Source organism: Pezoporus occidentalis, unplaced genomic scaffold (assembly GCF_034315485.1).
Source record: "Pezoporus occidentalis ecotype Australia unplaced genomic scaffold, CSIRO_AGI_Poc_V1 ctg84, whole genome shotgun sequence".
Taxonomy (NCBI): Eukaryota; Metazoa; Chordata; class Aves; order Psittaciformes; family Psittacidae; genus Pezoporus; species Pezoporus occidentalis.
In genome coordinates, this window is record NW_026916203.1 from 71,108 (window position 1) to 90,775 (window position 19,668).

At 43.5% G+C, this 19,668-nt stretch overlaps 2 protein-coding genes across 8 annotated transcripts in view; one reads left to right on the plus strand and one right to left on the minus strand.

Annotated features, from left to right (window-relative positions):
- MCC (MCC regulator of WNT signaling pathway) overlaps positions 1-19,668 on the plus strand; it is a 173,420-nt gene that overhangs the window by 70,599 nt on the left and 83,153 nt on the right. Inside the window, exons 1-2 of one of the 7 annotated variants that reach the window (XM_062604207.1) lie at positions 3,067-3,172; positions 9,012-9,108. The exons of 3 other annotated variants lie outside the window; for them this stretch is intronic. In XM_062604207.1, the coding sequence (XP_062460191.1) occupies positions 9,088-9,108 (21 nt within the window). In that variant the 5' untranslated portion in view covers positions 3,067-3,172; positions 9,012-9,087. Of the gene's footprint in view, positions 1-2,633; positions 2,781-3,036; positions 3,173-9,011; positions 9,109-19,668 lie in introns of those variants that run through there. 3 more of the 7 variants (XM_062604211.1, XM_062604210.1, XM_062604208.1) reach the window with 3 other exon arrangements.
- LOC134156288 (insertion element IS476 uncharacterized 39.2 kDa protein-like) lies at positions 10,771-17,470 on the minus strand. The gene is made up of 2 exons (XM_062604220.1): positions 17,270-17,470; positions 10,771-11,598 (listed from the first exon to the last, which is right to left on the minus strand). The coding sequence occupies exons 1-2, from the start codon at positions 17,299-17,301 to the stop codon at positions 11,022-11,024; spliced, it is 609 nt and encodes a 202-aa protein (XP_062460204.1). The 5' UTR covers positions 17,302-17,470; the 3' UTR covers positions 10,771-11,021.

Genomic DNA, 19,668 nt, shown 5'->3' on the forward strand with positions numbered 1-19,668 from the left:
CAAGTGTCTGAAACTGATAAATCCTGAGAAACTGCACATCAGTTAAACCACCTTTTAAAATTCCACAGTTTGATGATGAATCCAGAAGAGCTCCTCAGGGCTGCAGAGGCATGCTGGTATCAGCTATGAAGAAGGGAATTGAAAGCATCCCAGATGCATAACTCAGTGGTAGTATGGCACTTGAGGCAGGGCAGAGTCTGAAAAGGCTTTGCAACAGAGCAATTACAGAGAAATTGTGAAAAATAAACTGGGGATACCTGTGCTTCTAATACTGGTGTAACAGAACAGCGAGACTACACGAATAACATGTACTGGTTTGGTTTTAAATCATGTAATGGTAAAAGCGTGCAAGGCAGGACAGTTGTAGAATGTATTGGGAAACAATGACTTGGAGAGACAAACCTAGAATGACTACTATATGCCATTCATATACTGCTGGATGAGGTTAGGAACTCCAAAACCAATCTGTCCAAGGAAGCTCCATGACACTCAAGACAGCTAGCAGCCATTCTTCAATGTAATTATCATCAAATAATTCCTTTTGTTTAAATATATTTCTGATCTTGAAATAATGAAAATTCACTTTTCCTTACGGTATTTAATCAAACTTCCAAATTACTGCTTATAACAGGAACATGTATCTATACAAAAGTATTCATGCATTCCAGTGTTTAACTCCTATGGACAAGTGTATGTATTTAGGGAATTCAGTTTTCAGTAAAATATCTCAAAACTTAAATTTATCTTTAATATTCAAGCTAAACTTGTGAATGCCAATTAATGCAGATTTTTTTTGTGATGATTTGTGCAAACCAAGTGGCTTCCTTCCACATGAAAAAACCCTGTAGTATTTTTTTCCTTGTAGAGACATTAGTCTGACCACTAGTTAGTTGCCTTTCTAGGCAAAGGTTTGCAAGCAGCTGTGACAAATAATACGTATTTTCAACTATAAAGGATCAAACGTGAATAGTAGCATGACAGTCTACATTGCAATGTACTGAAGTTGTCTGTGTTGTTAGGATCTGCAGTCCAGAACTGTTTCAAATGGATTTTAGCATGCCGACATCTGTAAGCTGAGTATTGGCAATGATACATGTTCATTTTATTGGTCTCCTGCTGAGCATTAGAATAATCTTGTATATGTCATGTTTCACGCTTTCTTATTTTTTCATTAAAGATACTATAGATTTAGGATTAAGAACTCTATTACTTCACAGAAAAGTATTTTTTGTGTGCTTTTACACTTCTTATAGTATGCTCTGGATGCCCCTTAAATGGAAAAGTGATGTGTTTTAATTTGTAGTAGTGCTTTATCAAATCGATACTTAGCACTGCAAAAACATGCATGTCTTTACATTAAAATAGTTGTTTCCCTTTCTCCTCTGTTTCTAACCTGTGACTTCTAACCTTGTTGAACTGTGGAGTGTATTGTTCTCTGTTGTATGTGCATGTTTATTATTGTAGGTTTGTTACTTGGAAATGTACTACAAATTTACTACAAATGTAAGCACCTGAAAATAAATCTTCTGTTAATCTGTAAATATGATATGCAAAGGGAATGCTCTCCAGCCTCCAGATAGGGTCTGCAAAGTACCACTGAGATGTAATCTGTAGTTTGGGTCATCCTGAAAGCTGTTATTGATGAGTCTCAATGGAGAAGTCCTGCTGTCACATGTTCATCATACACCAATTGAGGACAGGGAGATCCGCTCATAGAGAAGACTGAAGCTGAGGTATTTCCTATGCTTCAGAGACTGAGGGTGTGAAAGGAGCTAATGTTTCATTAAACTGCACTGATTAAAAAAACTGCAGTTTGTTAGATGTAAGATGCTCTGCTCACTGCTAATGGGACAAGTAAGCAGTTTATTAAGGTAATGGCATTGTTAAACTGATATAAGAACCTTTGTTTCTTGTGCATGTGGGTTTTTTTTAAGTGCAGTCTGCTGCTTTGTATCGGGGAAAAAAAAATATGGCTGCTCTGTGAAATAGCATTGTCAGAGAAACAACTGGAATGCAGAAATGCCTTTGAACTCAGGACGTACTTGTTTTTGCTTCCCAGGCAGTCAGCAGGAGTGTTTTTTAACAAAAGGGAGGAGAGCGATTGCCATAAGGTTTCCTGTTCATGTGGAACTTTCATAAAGAAACAGGAAAACAGAAATTCTCACAAGTAGTGAGTGTTCTATGAAATTTTGTGATGTTCTGTACAAATTGTAAATAAAGCAGAAAAAAAGTATCTGCAGAAATATGGAGGGCTGCACAAAAAGTAGTGAGAGAAAGCAATGGCCAAAAAAGCAGAATTATGCAAAGTGCCGCTCCAAGTATTAGACTTGGATAGTTGAAGGTACTTGGTGAGAGATGTGTTGATGGGTATTCATGCTTTTACCTACAGGGAATACAGAATAGCCTGTGGTTTGTAGATGAAGAAAGAGGCAAGAGGATAGAGCGGGAGCAGTTTTTTCTCCAGTCTGAAGAAAGCAAGTTTACTGCCGGTCAGAAAGCTTGCCACTTACAGGGTACTTGAAGGACTAGTTGCCAGACTGGCCACTCCTCTGAGGGCATTTGGCTCTCACCCCTTTCCTCTTCCCAGTATGTATACACACATGTGCACAAGAAGGGCTTTCCAAAAGAAATGCACAATCACTGAAACAACTTGTGGCTGTATGTAGGGCTCTGTCTGGGAGGCTTTGGGGGCGAACTCCATCATCTTCGTACGGTGACAGCACGAAACCCGCAGCCGGAAATACAGCTCGGGGTGAAAAACTAAACCGTTTGTGTCCTAGGTGAGTTTATTAGGTTTATTTGTATGCTAGAAGAAGGATAGGACTATTATTGCGTCCTCTTGCAGCTGTGTGGGCATGACGATAGAGTACTAGGCATCTTTATTTACACCGGCCTGCCTTCCTCCCTGTCGTATTCGCATAACTTCATCTGGCTGTAATCGCTGTGCCGTGCACAGACGGCAGCCGCGTTGTGCGCTTTTCTGACCAACAGCTTTTCTTTTGTCGCCGTGCTGCGCTCGGCCGGGATGGGGGCGGGGAGGGAGGAGGAGTTAGCAGAGGAAAGCCTGGTGGGCTGCTCCGGACAGCTTGGTTTTGTGCCCAAAGTGGTGGTCTCAACAGCCCTTCCTGCGGGCTGTGTGCACTCGTTGCAGGGCTGAGGATGAAACCCCCAGGTAAGGCAGCAGGGGAGCGAATGGTCGGCAGTGGGCTGCGCTTTATTTATGGCTTCCTCCAACTTCCTATTGTCTGTAACTAAAGCTCTTTTTCTCCTGCTTTGTAACGGGATGAGTATTTAGGGAAACCTCAGACAGGTGCCAGCTCCTGTGAACACGACGTTTTTTAACCAAAGTTTTAACATGAATGTTGGGCTTTGGATTGTAAGTGTTCCCATCCTGCTTCTGTAACCTCTGCGTGATTTTAACTGGGAGAAGCAGCAGCTTTGAACATGATTCTGGTAACTTTTTCTTCTGACCGTAAATACCTTTTGTTTTGTATAAACTGGAAGTAGTAATTGGCTTACTCAGTATCTCAGATTTGAGTCTTAAAACTCAAAAAGTCTCAGCCTCAGTTGCATGCTGACGTTTTTATCCTGTGTTTTGGAGGTACACGTAGGTTATGTGGAGAGGAATCACTGGTGGCACTGGCTAGTAGTTAAGCGGCCTGAATATGAATTTTTCAGACATGAGCTAATGGAATGAGAGCTCTAGTGGAAGAATGAAAGAGTTCATGTATTGGACACATAGGGGAGATGAATGACTTGACTGAGCTGACTATTGAAACTTTAAAAATGAGAAGGAATTTTTACTTACTAGGAAGGCTAAATCAGTGAAATATGTAAAGAGTTACAGGGAAATGTATTCTTAAAAATGAACCACGACAAAACCTTTGTCAGAATAAATCTGTTTTTCTTCGATGTGAAAACTTCTCCCTAGGTTTTAATGACTTCCATCCCCACAACTAATACAAGAGAAACAATAGCAAGCTTATTTTATATAAAGTGTTAAGAAAATTTTTACAGTGGTTATGTAGTGGAAATAAATACAGTGTTTTGAACTTCTTAACTAAAAATGTCTTCTTTTTTTAAACTATTTAACAGATTCTGCCTGCAGTTGTGTTAAAGTGCTGATGACAGAGGATATGGTGTTGACATCATTTTAAAATGGCTTTTTGGCCAAATTTTACCTGAGTATAAATAATTATACCATTATATTTTGATTGTCATTTTACTGGCATCGCCAATTGGAAACATGGCAGAGGTCAGCTGTAAGAATAGACCCATTTTCAGCTATCAATCCTCTTAATTCACATTAGTACATTTACTGTAATGCCAGATACAGTTTGATTGTAACTGGTGTCTTGATGTGACCCTGCCAGGCAGTACAGAAGACATAGACACAAATAAAAAACACAAGATAATAATTAAAATAATCATTAGCATTTTGACCACATATCTGAATGTATCGTAGTTGAGGGAAACTTAATTTCTGTGCATTCTTACCTCGAGCATAAACTGTCTTGGATGAGACTAAATAGAGATAATGGTAATAAAGTTTTTTAATAAGCATTTCCCCTTTAACCTCAATGCTTATATAACAGCTGTTCTTACAGCCTTAACCTTCTTCCACATTTTTGCATAAATTAGATTATTCTACCAGAAAACAAAGCAAACCTCAGCTGACAGCTCTTGTGCCTGCTCGTAGAGGAAAACCCCAGCAACCTATAATGCATTTGCTTTTTTCCTGTCTTACGAGAAAGTGTGCAAAGGGCCGTGGTGAAGACTAGTGCTGCTGTGTCAGCCACAGAGCTCATGAGAAATTGGAGCAGATGTAGGAATGGGACGAATTGTACATGATTTGCTCAAAAAGTAGAAGTTCTTGCTACTAAGTCCACAATAAAAGAGGTAGAAAGGGGCAGTCCATTTTACTCTTTCCTTCAATCTGTTAGTCATGAATTTGTCTGTGCTACATCCAGGATTGCTTCTAAACCTGTTTTCACTCTGAGTTGATCAGTGCTTCTGAAGAATACTACAAACACTACCTCTGCTTTGTTAAATAGTTATGCTTGAGAGGCTGAGACAAGGCAGGAAAGATTTATAACACAGGATGCTCTTCTCCATTTACTTCCCTGTGGCTTAGCTACTTTCCTGTTATTGAGGAAGTTGGGAGTGAGATCTGTTCCAAAACTCACTCTTGGGAAATCCAGAGACTTTTTTATTTCCCCACCTTGGTTTTGAAGTTCAAAGGCTTTTTAGGAGTTACGATAAGAGAAGAACGTACAGCAGCTGTCACTTTCGCTGTATGTTTTTTTGGTGTCATCTAAATAACACTATAAACTTTGCTTTTTTTTTTTTTTTTTTAAATGCATGGCTTACTTGCAACCTGTTTTGTTGCTGCAGGCCTTTCAAAGTGTCTGACCTTGTTTTATATTTTTTAATTTCCTTTTGGAGGTGCTTGGGCTGGTTTACATTAACACTGTATCCATTCTGTATGAATCGGTATACGCCAAAACTTCACACCTAGAGAAGAATGCACCACCTATCTTTTTGCTATGTTCCTTTTCCTCCTCCTCCTGGAAAGGAGGGTTTTTCCAGACTTTATGTAAGAATGGAATGTATGATGGATACAGTGCCATTTGTCACTCTGGCCTTAGAGTAAGTCATGTTCACTGTTTACCACTATTAAGTCACTTCTCTACCTTATGTCAGCAGTGACATAAATTCAGACCGTTTATTCACTTCCTGCATTGCTGTCACAAAGGCAGCTGTTGCATAGACATGATTCAGGTGTTTCTATTTTTACCAGTACATTGTGTAATCCTGCTTAGTATTAAAAGATGATGTGGTCCACATTACCTCAGCCCAAATACAGTAGAGAATAAGAATTTTAATCTTCTATGTAGAATATTTCATTAACAATGTAAATTTTATTGTCCTTGTTTCCACTGAAATGCAGGGCATTAATCAAAACTGAGGAGAGCACCTCAGATAAGATACTTTTCTGATCTAGTGTGGGAAACCCTCTATTTCCAGACAAAGTATACATGTTGGTGTTCCTGTTGGAGATCTCCCTTCCCATCCTGTTGTCATTGTGCAATACTATAGCAAAGTAAACAATGAGGGCTAGTATATGCAGTCTACACACTCAGCTGTGTCCACAGGCCTTCTTCTTGTGCATTCTTCCTCTTCCTTGTTTGAGCTCATTGCATGCTTTACAGATCTCACTGGGAGACTGACCTGGGCCTGGAGAGGCAGGCATGCACGTCTTGACACTCTTGCTTGCTCACGTGTTCTCTCTGAATATCTTCTATAAACATCCCTACCCAGTTAGTTGTTCACAGTCTGAGAGGGGATAAATTCTACCTCCCTAGTTCCAGGATGCTCTGGGAAGCATAAGCAAGCATCTAGAAACTGAGAGATCACAGCCCAGCAGCAGACTTGCTCATTTCTCACCAGGATTGCCATTTTGCTTTTCAGAATTACTGTCATAGTCCTGCTTACCTGGCAGCTTTTGTTTCTCCTTTACTGGATGGATCAAAACTAACTTCAGAATAACTTCAAAACCAGGCAAAAGTGAGCCTTTCCCCACAAAACTCTATAGAATGAAATGCCTGTGAGGACAGGGTCAAAAAAGTTGCCAGAGACAGCAGAAATATTTTGAGAGGTGGTGCAGACTAGGATGTGAAGACAGCAGCTTTTTTTTCAAAGCCATTTTAGGTATCTTGGGGGAATGACAGGAACAACTGACTGAAGCACAAAGCAGACCTTTGATGGTAGAGGAAGGCATTGGAGAGGAAGAAATTGCAAACTTCAGGAAGAATCTCACTGTGAATCAGCCAGTTATCCCTTCTCTCTTGTGAATGAGTATTGCCAAAAGGATGATAACTAGCTTTCCCACTTCAAGTGACATGGAGATTGGGCAAAGAGAGAGATCATTGATACATTCTTCATTATGTGAACAGAAGGTGCAAGTAAACAGTACAGTGTGTGACTGGCTCTAGACAGAATGCGGGTAGGAAGTAACAGCATAGATCTGCAGGAGTGTATGAAGGTGCATGTACACATTGAAGAGATACAGTGTTAACAAGCAGCTGAGCTTAAGTTATGACTTACTGAGTTTTACTAGTGAAGCATGAAGAATGGTCATGAGGACTGAGAAAGTAGGTATTTCCTTGAAGTATCTCAGCTCAGTGAGTCTTGTTTTCTTCTGGAGAAGCCTTTCAGGACAAAGAGATGCTATCCTCTGACAATGGAGACAGGATTTGTTCCCTTGATCTTTACGCTGGTACTTGTTTTCACTGCTGTAGGCTAATTCCATGCTCTTGACTAAGGACCAAGGTTTGTGGTCATAGAATCTCTGGGGCTTGCTTCATAAGCAGAGTTTGCCTGGCTTCCTCTATTTGACAGTTTGCTATCATTTTTGTCCATTTTTTTTTCTTCCCTTAAACTTCCGTTAAAAAAAACAGAGGTTTAATTGTAAAGAATCTGGAAGACGCCTTATGGCCATGGACTTTTGTCAGTTCTCACTCCAAGAGAAGGAACCTTTTGGCTATAGTAAAACTCATTTCAGATGTGTTCTGAAAAGCTACAGTGCACGTGACTGCCATGTGCTATTCCTGTAACTCATTTTGTGTTCTGGCCGTTACAGAATAAAGAACAGATTGGTATTTGATGATTGCTTCTCTCTGAAATCAGTTGTGCATTAGGTAGACCTGCAGAGACTAACCTCTTTCTTGCTGAATTGGATTACAGCCAGCATGAAAGCAGCAAAGTCAGAATCGCTCCTTTGGAAGTGAATTTCCTCATTTTTTAAAAGTTATTTTTAGGTGCTTGTTGAAGTCTTCTGCTCTGACATAAGAGTATTGTCTCTGTGTTTCAGTGAATTATATAGCATCTCACTTAGGTTTTGGAAAGTTCATTTTAACAGGCTATATTAGTGCATCTTTACAGTTCTCAAATTTAGGTAGTTTTGAAAAAACCAAAAACATTGCTAGACTTAGTTACTTACTACTCTTACTTACTCCTTCATTCTCTCTGTTGTCATTGTTGTAATCACATACTGAAATGAAATTATCTTTAGAGTATATTTGGAAGAAGTGAGAGGATCAAGGTGCTGTGATATGTATTCTCTCACCTGGGAGCATGCTGGGTTGCTCGGTATGTGGGATCACTGTGGTGGGTTGACCCCTCTGGCAGCCAGGCTTTGGGCTGTTCACTCACTCACTGCCCCGCAGCAGGGATGAAATGCAAGATAAGAAGAATGCCAATCAAAACTGTAAGAGGCTGTCCAGTTAATGGATTTTCATGCTTTCTTGAAGTGTCGCTCATTTATAACAAGTATGACTCTTATAAAGTATTCAGGCATGATTCTTTATTCTTACCAGGGATGTATTTTGAGAAAAGCTGTTATCTTATGCAGAAGAGGTAGCAATACAGTAATAAAGATCTGTTGGTAAAAATGTAGTTGTGCTGCTAAGTTTTGTTTTGTTTCTAAATGTAAGTTGTATTTTTTAAGGCTTTTGGGTAAGAATAAGTCTATACTTCGTTTTTTTGCCCTTTTTGTTGGGGTTTGGTTTCTGGTTTTTGGTTTTCACATGCACTTTTACGTTCTAAATATGACATTAAGAGAACGAAGTGCAAGGATGGTTCTTAAAAGTGTCATAGAGTACTAGTTGTGGCAGAGGCCTTACAGATTATTTGCTTGGCTGTTGCAGTTAATGCAGGATTTTTCTCTATTCTGTTCTTAACACTAGTGTTCAGTGTACCTTGTGTATACTTTTGTCTACTGCTGCTGTGTAGTATTTTAGAACCTTTTCCAACTCTTTAACATGTTTAAATAGAAACTCAAAAATGTCTTTTAGGAGATTGTTTGAATTGAGTGAAATCATACAGTCAGAAAAAAAATCATAATCCCTTTCTTATTCTTCTGTATCTAAATTTTTGTGGGCCAAAAATGCATTTCCTCATTGGCTCTGTACCCTGGAATTAACTGCTCATGCTCCTTGCCATTTACCTAGATTATGCACCTCAACTTCATGTGCCTCACAGACGTACGAAAATGTTGTGATGAAGATGGCAGTTGACAGTAGGTAAATGGACACACAAAGCAATGAGGTTAGTGGCTTTATATGGTTTTGGATTGGCTTTTTTTTCCCCTCTTAATTTCTCTCACTACCTCAGTCTCCACTTGGTGTTCAGTTTCTCAGGACTGATGGATTATTCCAGATGGCTTCTTACTGATCTGCACACATAAGAATCCTCCATAAAGACACAGTTCTTTCTCCTTCCCTGCTTCACTTTCCCTCTATGCCTCCCTCAGGGTCCTCCTATGTGTTAACTCCCTCAGCATAATATCACCTCATCTGGTATTACCTTGCCTTCTTCCAAATTACTTAAATTTCCAAACCATCTCTGTAGTTCCATTGTATCATTTTTCAGTCTTCAATAGTGTTTCTGTCACCACCCCGTGTACTCTGATTTGCAGATGTGATTAGTACATATTTAGTTCCCTTTTACAGGTACTGAAGAAGTTAGATAAGATGGGACTCCCCATTTTATGCCTTTGCACAGCTTACCACCTTCTTTATTGTGATATTATGTCTAAGTACAAGTAAGTTAATTAAATTTGAAATTGAGTGTTCATGGGATACTTGATGTTTCTACTTGAATGTATTCAGTGAATGCAGCATCTAGGGCTTTTTTGGCTGGGTGTTTCACTGTTGTTTTTTTGTATGGGGGGGGGGTGTTTGCTTGGTTGTTGTGGTTTTTTTTTTTGGTTTTGTTTTGTTTTTTTTAACAAAGTTGTAGTGTGTCAAGGTTTAAGCCCAGCTGGCAACCCAGAACCATACAGCCACTCTTTTACTCCCCCATCTTCCTTCCCCCACTTCTGGAGGGATGAGGAGGAGAATCGGAAGAATGTAAGTCCCATGGGTTGAGATAAGAACAGTCCAGTAACTAAGGTATAACACAAACCACTGCTGCTACCACCAATAATAATAATGATAAGGGAAATAACAAGGGAATAGAATACAACCGCTCACCACCCGTTGACCGATACCCAGCCCGACCCAAGCAGCGATCTAGCTCTTCCAGATAACTGCCCCCAGTTTATATACTGGGCATGATGTGCTGTGGTATGGAATACCTCTTTGGCTAGTTTGGGTCAGGTGTCCTGTCCCTGCTTCCTCCCATGTTCCCCTCCTCCCTGGCAGAGCATGAGGCTCAGAAAGTCCTTGATCAGAGTAAACGTTACTTAGCAACAAATAAAAACATCGGTGTTATCAGCGTTGTTCCCAGGCTGAAAGTCAAAACCACAGCACTGCACCAGCTACTAAGAAGGAGAAAAATGACTGCTACTGCTGAACCCAGGACAGTATCCACCCCTTATTCCATACCATTCATATCATGCTCAGATCCCACAGTTTTCAATATACCATCACTCTTGTCATATACACACACACACACACACACACACACACACACACAAAGAGAGAGGTATCATTCCTTAGTGCATGGACCAATCCCTATAAAGCTTCTGAGTTCATCCGATCCATTATACCAGGCTCCATCTCTTGTAACAGTCTTTCAGAGCAGGAGAGAGTGTGCAGTGTTGGATTCTTGCCTGCTGATGACACTGCAGAACTCATCTGGTCATTGCTAAGCTTGTCTGGTTTCGTCAAAGTTCATTCTTTGTTGGGATGATGGTTGCAGGGAAATCAGGGCCACCTGCTGATGACCTGAAGACATCTAGTTGGTGGGCTATAGAAGTGCTACATAGCAGGCAACAGCAGTCGAGTTTATTGGCTGTTTGCCCCTAAAATCGAATCCCCTTGAGGTACACATCGGACTTCCCCATCTTCCCGCATTACCCACCAAGTATATCCAGGTCTCTGAGCAAAAGCAATCCTACAAGTGGGTTTGCCTTTACCTGAAGCAAGAATAACCCAAGACTGTCTTCCCCAGCAAATTCTTTATGTGCACCACTGGAACTTTGTTACCTTTTACAGTATGTAAAAGTTCTGACTGGGCTAGGCCAGCGCTGTTGGCAGATCCTCTGGTGTTGACCAACCAGGTGGCCTCTGGTAAATGTGTATCCCAGTGTTTGAAGGTCCCCCACCCATTGCTCTCAGTGTAGTTTTTAACAGCCCATTGTACTGTTCGATTTTCCCAGAGGCTGGTGCATGGTAGGGGATGTGATATACCCACTCAATGCCATGCTCGTTGGCCCAAGTATCTATAAGGTTATTCTGGAAATGAGTCCCATTGTCTGACTCGGTTCTTTCTGGGGTGCCATGTTGCCACAAAATTTGCTTCTCAAGGCCCAGGATAGTGTTCTGGGCAGTGGCGTGGGGCACAGCGTGTGTTTCCAGCCATCCAGTGGTTGCTTCCACCATGGTAAGCACATGGTGCTTGCTTGGGTGGGTTGGTGGGAATGTGATATAATCAATCTGCCAGGTCTCCCCGTATTTGGACTTCAGCCATCGTCCTCCATACCAAAGAGGCTTTAACCATTTGGCTTGTTTAATTGCAGCACATGTTTCACACTCATGAATAACCTGGGCAGTAGTGTCCATTGTTAAGTCCACCCCTTGATCATGATCCCATCTGTACATTGCATCTCTGCCCTGATGGCCTGAAGTGTCATGGGCCCACTGGGCCAAAAATAATTCACCTTTATGTTGCCAATCTAAATCCATCTGAGACACTCCAATCTTAGCAGCTTTATCCACCTCTTGGTTGTTCTGATATTCCTCAGGGTACATGAGCGGTACATGCGGCATACCTTCACCACCAGGTTCTGCACCCTGGCAGCAATATCTTTCCACAGTGCAGCAGCCCAGATGGGTTTACCTCTGCATTGCCAGCTGCTCTGCTTCCATTGCTGCAGCCACCCCCACAGGGCATTTGCCACCATCCATGAGTCAGTATAGAGGTAAAGTACTGGCCACTTTTCTCGTTCAGCAATGTCCAGGGCCAGCTGGATGGCTTTCACCTCAGCAAACTGACTCGATTCACCCTCTCCTTCAGCAGTTTCTGCAACTTGTCGTCCAGGACTCCATACAGCTGCCTTCCATCTCCGATGCTTTCCCACAGTACGGCAGGACCCATCAGTAAACAAGGCATACTGCTTTTCACTTTCTGACAGTTTATTATATGGTGGGGCCTCTTCAGCGCGCACCACCTCCTCCTTTGGTGACATTCCAAAATCTTTGCCCTCTGGCCAGTCCATGATGACTTCTAGAATGCCTGGATGACTGAGATTTCCTATTCGAGTTTGTTGTGTAATTAGTGCAGCCCACTTACTCCATGTAGCATCAGTTGCATGATGTGTAGAGGAGACCCTGCCTTTGAACATCCAGCCCAGCATGGGCAGCCGGGGTGCCAGGAGGAGCTGTGCTTCAGTGCCAATCACTTCTGAAGCAGCTCAAACCCCTTCATAGGCTGCCAGTATCTCTTTCTCAGTTGGGGTATAGCTGGCCTCAGATCCTTTGTATCCCCGACTCCAAAAGCTGAGGGGTCGACCTCGAGTCTCCCCTGGAGCTTTCTGCAAGAGGCTCCAGGTAGGACCGTTCTCCCCAGCTGCAGTGTACAGTACATTTTTTACATCTGGCCTGGTCTGAACTGGTGCAAGGGCTACTGCATGAACTATTTCTTGTTAAATTTGCTCAAAGTCTTGTTGTTGCTCAGGGCCCCATTTAAAATCATTCTTCTTCCGGGTCACATGATAGAGAGGGCTTACAATCGAACTGTAATTTGGGATGTGCATTCTCCAGAACCCCACAGCACCCAAGAAAGCTTGCGTTTCTTTCTTATTAGTTGGTGGAGACATTGCTGTTATCTTATTGATCACATCTGTGGGGATCTGTCTACCTCCATCTTGCCATTTTATTCCCAAAAATTGAATCTCCTGTGCCGGTCCCTTGACCTTACTCCGTTTTATGGCAAAACCGGCTTTCAGCAGGATTTGGATTATTTTCCTCCCTTTCTCAAAGACTTCTTCCGCTGTATCGCCCCACACAATAATGTCATCAACGTATTGCAGGTGTTTTGGAGCTTGCCCCTCTTCCAGTGCAGTCTGGATCAGTCCATGGCAGATGGTAGGGCTGTGTTTCCACCCTTGGGGCAGTCTTTTCCAAGTGTACTGGACACCCCTCCAAGTAAAAGCAAACTGTGGCCTGCACTTCACTGCCAAAGGAATTGAGAAAAATGCATTGGCAATATCAGTCGTGGCATACCACTTGGCTGCCATTGACTCTAGTTCGTACTGAAGTTCTAGAATGTCCGCTACGGCAGCACTCAATGGTGGTGTGACTTCGTTCAGGCCACGATAGTCTACTGTTAGTCTCCACTCTCTGTTAGACTTTTGCACTGGCCATATGCAGCTACTAAAGGGCGAGCGGGTCCTACTGAACTCTCGTAGACTTGTCTCTCCAGTCTACGCATCAGCTTATGGATGGGAATTATTGGTGCGGTATTGCTGCCGGTGCACTGTTGTGGTCGTAATTGGCACTTGTTGTTCTTCGACCTTCAGCAATCCCACAACAGAAGGATCCTCTGAGAGACCAGGCAAGGTGGACAGCTGCTCAATTTCCTCAGTCTCCAAAGCAGCAATACTAAAAGCCCACCGGTACCCTTTTGGGTCTTTGTAGTACCCTCTCCTGAGGTAGTCTATGCCAAGGATGCATGGAGCCTCTGGACCAGTCACAATGGGGTGCTTTTGCCACTTCCTCCCAGTCAGGCTGATTTCAGCCTCCAGTACAGTCACCTCTTGGGATCCTCCTGTCACTCCAGAAATATAAATGGGTTCCCCCCCTTGACGGCTTGATGGCATCAGGGTACACTGTGCACCGGTATCTACTAGAGCCTTATACTTCTGTGGGACTGATGTGCTAGGCCATCTGATCCACACAGTCCAGTAAATCTGATTGTCCCCTCCCTCCACCTGGCTGGAGGCAGGGCCCCTCTAATAGTGATCACAAGATTGGACACTTAGGTCTTGTGCAAAGGGATTAGTCTTTATCACAGGAGCTGGAGTGAAATTAGCTCTTCCACTCCATCTGGGAACCTGCTCACCAGAGACTGACGCGGCAGCTTTCATGGGATGATCATCCTTGACCTTTGTTCTCCTCTTCAATTCATGCACCCATTTCTCTGGAGCTGAGGTAGGTAAAAGGGATTATTCTTCGTGATCACAGGAGCTGGAGTAAAATCAGCTCTTCCATTCCATCTGGGAAACTGCTCACCAGAGACTGAAGCCGTAGCTCTCATGGGACGATCAGTCTTGGCCCTTGCTCCCCTCTTCAATTCACTCACCTGTTCCTTCAAAGCTGAAGTAGGTTTTCCATCCCACTTTGTCATGTCTCCTCTGTGATCCCGCAGGTAAAACCATAGGGTGGTCTGTGGCATATACCTTCTATATCTTCTCTCTCAAGCAGTAGGACGCCTTTTGTTAATAGATGAGATGTGGGTTGGTACATGTGAGGAGCTGGATAGATCAGATAGATCATCTCTTAGTTGTTTGAACTCCTGAGACAGTTTTTCCACAGCTGAAATAATGGAAGGGGTGAGATTGTCTTCGAACTCTCGGAGTTGACAAATCATTTCATCCACTGTTGGTGGTGCTACGTCATTCCAGGTTATTGATGCCAGTGAGTGGGCACATGATGACGGTGCATTCCGTGTAAATTTCTGCTATATGGATCATGTACATTTGACTTCATCTGGACCTGTGTGTGCATTCCCGGCATCTGGCCTGCGATAGATCATCTCCACAATGACTGATACCCTCAGAGACTGGATGCCTTTCTCTAAAGTAGTCCGCTTGGCCGAACGACTCATAACATCATCCTTGCATGGAAACCTTTCTTTCACAGCTCCCAAGAGTCACCTCCAAAGGCTGAGAGACTGTTTCTCTTTTGCAATTGCTTTGTCAATTCCCCCTTCCCTAGCAAATGGCTTGGCTTCTGTACCTTCTAGTTTGTGACTGTTGGCCCCACTGTCCCAGCATCGGAGCAACCAGGTGATGATGTGCTCCCCTGGTTTACAGGTAAAATCTTTTCACATATTCTGTAGCTCGGTTGAGGTCCCGGGTCAAGAAGTCGCCTCTTCTTTTTCTTCTTCCCCTGATTCACGTAATAATAACTCCTGATCAGACACTGTTCCGGGTAGTAAGTGCATTGTTTCTTCATCTTTTTTGCCTCTTTTTTGCTTTTCCCATTGCATACAGGGGGAACCAATATTGGCACAAATTGGTCCTCTGGTTTAGCTGCAGTGATTATTGCTGTGGTTGGAGTGGCTGCAGTATCTGTTGTCGGGGTTTGGGTAGCTGTTGTACTTGTCACTGCGGTTGGTGTAGCTGCTGTCCTTGGAGCTGGAGTAGCTGCACTGTCTGTTGCAGTTGGAGTTTGAGTAGCTGCTGTACTTGTCGCTAGGGTTGGTGTAGCTGCTGTGCTTGGAATTGGAGTAGCTGCATTATCTGTTGTAGTCAGAGTTTGAGTAGCTGCTGTACTTGTCACTGGGGTTGGTGTAAGTGCTTTATTTGGAGTTGGAGTAGCTGCGATGTCGGTTGCTTTGCCACCAGATCCAGAGACATTTTTTTTTCCTTTTGAAGTTGCTGGATGTTGTTGAACGGGGCTCTGTATGCATAAGCCAAGCCCCAGCACGTTGACATGATTTGTCTCTCCGTGGTATGACCAGAATGACCACACACCTCATTTAAGTGTTTTACTAATTTTTCTGGATTTTTCACTTGTTCAATGGTGAAGTTCCAAAGCACTGGAGGGGCCCACTGGCCTAGATACTTACCCATACTATCCCATACACCCTGCCATTCATGACTATCCAGCCTTGGGGAAAATCTCTTGGTCCTCCTATACCGTCGTCTATCCATAGACAAAACCCAAAGCCGACTCTGCTGAACTTTTGAGATCAGACAAGATGGTCATGGGTAAAACACACTCTATGTGTGCCAGCATGGTGATCCCCATCTGATTCAGGAATATGGCTGGTGAGCAGCATTGAAATATATGGCCAGCCACTTCTACTTGCAAAGAGGGCCATAAAAGAGGTGTTATGCACCTTCTGTTACCCCTGGTTCTCTGCTGCTGAGACTGGAGCAGATCTCAGTCTGTTACCAGGATTAACAGGATGGGAGATCTCAGTTAACAGGATTAATTAAATTTACAGAAATATTCTGCTGTAGTTATTTGAGGAGGTCAGTTTAAAAATCTTACATAGTTGGTGGATCAATCTGAGGAACCATTTCTTCCCTTCCTACCTTGCAGCTCCCTTCCTTCAAGTAATAGCTGCACCTGAATTTGGATGTAGATACGTGGCATGTTAGGAACGTGAAAAATTGCACTAAAATTTACATATCCTTGACAGCTAAACCACACTGTATATGCAATTACACTTTCATGATTACAGTTTCTTTGACGTTTTTGTGGTTTAAGTGCCGTCAGTAACTCAGACCCAAACAGCCTGCTCGCTCACTCCCCCCTTCCTCCCTGCACCCGCTCCCAAACTGACAGGGAGGAGAATCGGAAGAATGTAACTCCCACGGGCTGAGGTAAGAACAGTCCAGTAATTAAGGTATAACACAAACCACTGCTGCTACCACCAATAATAATAATGATAAGGAAAGTAACAAGGGAAGAGAATACAACTGCTCACCACCCATCGATACCCAGCCTGCCCCAAGCAGTAAACTAGCCCTTCCAGGTAACTCTTAGTTTACATCCTGGGCGTGATGTACTGTGGTGTGGAATACCTCTTTGGCTAGTTTGGGTCAGGTGTCCTGTCTCTGCTTCCTCCCATGTTCCCCTCCTCCCTGGCAGAGCGTGAGACTCAGAAAGTCCTTGGTCAGGCTAAACATCTGAGCAGTAACTAAAAACATCGGTGTTATCAGCACTGTTCCCAGGTGGAAAGTAAAAAACACAGCACTGCACCAGGTACTAAGAAGGAGAAAAAATGTCTGCTATTGCTAAACCCAGGACTGTATCAACCCCTTATTCCATACCATTCACGTTGTGCTCAGATCCCACATTTTCAATATGCCATCGCTCTTATACACAATATATAATATATATATATATATGCATCCAGAGAGAGAGGTATCATTCCTTAATGCGTAGACCAATCGCTATAAAGCTGCTGAATCCATTCAGTCCATGATGTCAGGTTCCATCTCTTGTAACAGTCTTTCAGGCAGGAGGGGCTGCTTGCAGTGTTCACACTCATGGATAAACTGTACAATAGTGTCCGTTGTTAAGTCCACCCCTCAGTCATGAGTCCATCTCTATGTTGCATCTCTGCCCTGATGGCCTAAGGTTTCATGGGCCCACCAGGCTCAAAATAATTCACTGTCCCCTTCAGCAGTTTCTGCAGCTTGTTGTCGAGGACTCCATACAGCTGCCTTCCATCTCTGATGCTTCCAAAGCACTGGAGGGGCCCAGAGGACCAGATACTTGCTCATACTGTCCCACACACTCATGACTGTCCAGCCTCAGGAAAAATCTGTTGGTCCTCCTATATCGTTGTCTAACCGTAGACAAGCCGACTCTGCTTAACTTTCGAGATCAGGCAAAATGGTTGTGGGTAAAACACAGTCTGTGTGTGTGCCAACATGCTGATCCCCATCACAATCAGCAGGCAGGTCTCAAGGGTATCCAAAGGCCATTCAAAACCTTCAGAACCCTCAAATGATGCTGTAAACGGTCGGGGGGGGGGGGCTGGGAAGGTAAGGGAATGTCTCCTTCACAGATTGACCACCCAAGGAGGGGAAAAAAGATATGTAATTGCTAAACACTGCTGCTATATACTTCCCAAAGTATAGAGGTGGTGACTGCACTGGGAATGCAAGCCAGAGCAGTTTCATGATCAATGATTCTATTGTATTACAAGTCATTACCATAGAGTACAATGAAACAAGAACCTTAGCCCAAGATTTGCAGCCGATAAACACTAACACAGCAAATACCGGCTGTAGGTAGGGTACGACATACTGCAACTGTGAGATCAGGAACAACAACTGTGAGAACCAATAAATCAGCATTGTGACAAGTGACTATTAATCTGAAACAATAAATGGTTATCACAAATACAATTAGACACACTCGGTCAAATCTGTTGCTGTCTCAACCCTTCAGGCCCCATGTTGGGTGCCAAAAAGAACTGTCACGGTTTGAGCGCAGTCAGTAACTTAGACCCACACAGCCTGCTTGCTCATTCCCCACCTTCCCCTTCCCCCCCCCCCCCCCCCTCCCCGGCTCCTGAAGGGATGGGTAGGAGAATTGAAAGAATGTAACTCCCACGGATTGAGATGAGAACAGTCCGGTAACTAAGGTGTAACACAAACCACTACTGCTACCACCAATAATAATCATCATCATCATTGTCATGGCTTGACTTTGCGAATGAAGACTTGGGAAGGGCTTTACCCACGCTTACTACAAGCGCGCTGATGACTAAAAAGGCCAATGTGGGATAGGCAAATGCAGCTGCAAAAAGCACAGTGAAAGGCCTCCTTGGGTGGTATAGGCGTGGTGCAATTCTTTCTATGTTGTCTTTTCAAGACTAATTCTGCGTGAGTTCTCAAATGAGACAATGCCATTATGGAGCAACCAATGTCCTGAAACACCTGCATGCAGGGTTGGGTCCGCGACTTCCAGTGCACCTTATCACCTGCTGTTTCGTCCCTGGCCTGTCGCTACAGGGCTTTGCAAGTGTGGGTAAACCCTTTGGGCCTGTGCAGTGGATTTTTTAGGTGAGGCACAGCATACACAAAACTGGCCCCACCCTTTACACCTGAGGTTTATCTGCCAGGGCCTAGCAAGCTTGGGTGGTGACAGCAAAGTCCTCAGGTTGTAGATTTGATTAGAGTATCCTTGTCTTAGATGGATGGCCTTACAGAGCTAAACAAGCGCCAACTGCCCGTGTTTGAAGTTAGAGTTGTCCTTCTCCTAGGATGGTTGCCTGAAGGCTAGTGAGCCCATCCTGCCCATGGACACACTTTGTCTGACCCTTCAGTTGAGACCTGTCTGGCAAGGGAGACCCTACCAGTCATATGCCACCACCAGCATAGCTCCCAACCTCACAAGGGCATGCAGGCTCTTTCCCCATGACAAGGGGGTGTCCGTGAAAGAGACCAATAATAATAATGATAAGGAAAATAACAAGGGAAGAGAATACAACCACTCACCACCCGCCAACCAATATCCAGCCCCACCTGAGCAGTGAACTAGCCCTTCCAGGTAACTCTCATTTTACATCCAGCCAAAAAGAGCTGTTGTGATTTAAGTGCAGTCAGTAACACAAGCAGCCTGCTCGCTCACTTTCCCCCTTTCTCCCCACCACCCCGCTCCCGGAGGGATGGGGAAGAGAGTCAAAAGAATGTAACTCCCATGGGCTGAGATAAGAACAGTCCAGTAACTAAGGTATAACACAAAACACTACTGTTACCACCAATAATAATAATGATAAGGGAAATAACAAGGGAAGAGAATACAGTACCACCCATTGATACCCAGCAGTGAGCCAGCCCTTTCAGGTTACTCCCAGTTTACATCCTGGGCATGACATGCTGTGGTATGGAATACCTCTTTGGCTAGTTTGGGTCAGATGTCCTGTCTCTGCTTCCTCCTGGCTTCCCCTCCTCCCTGGCAGAGCATGAGACTC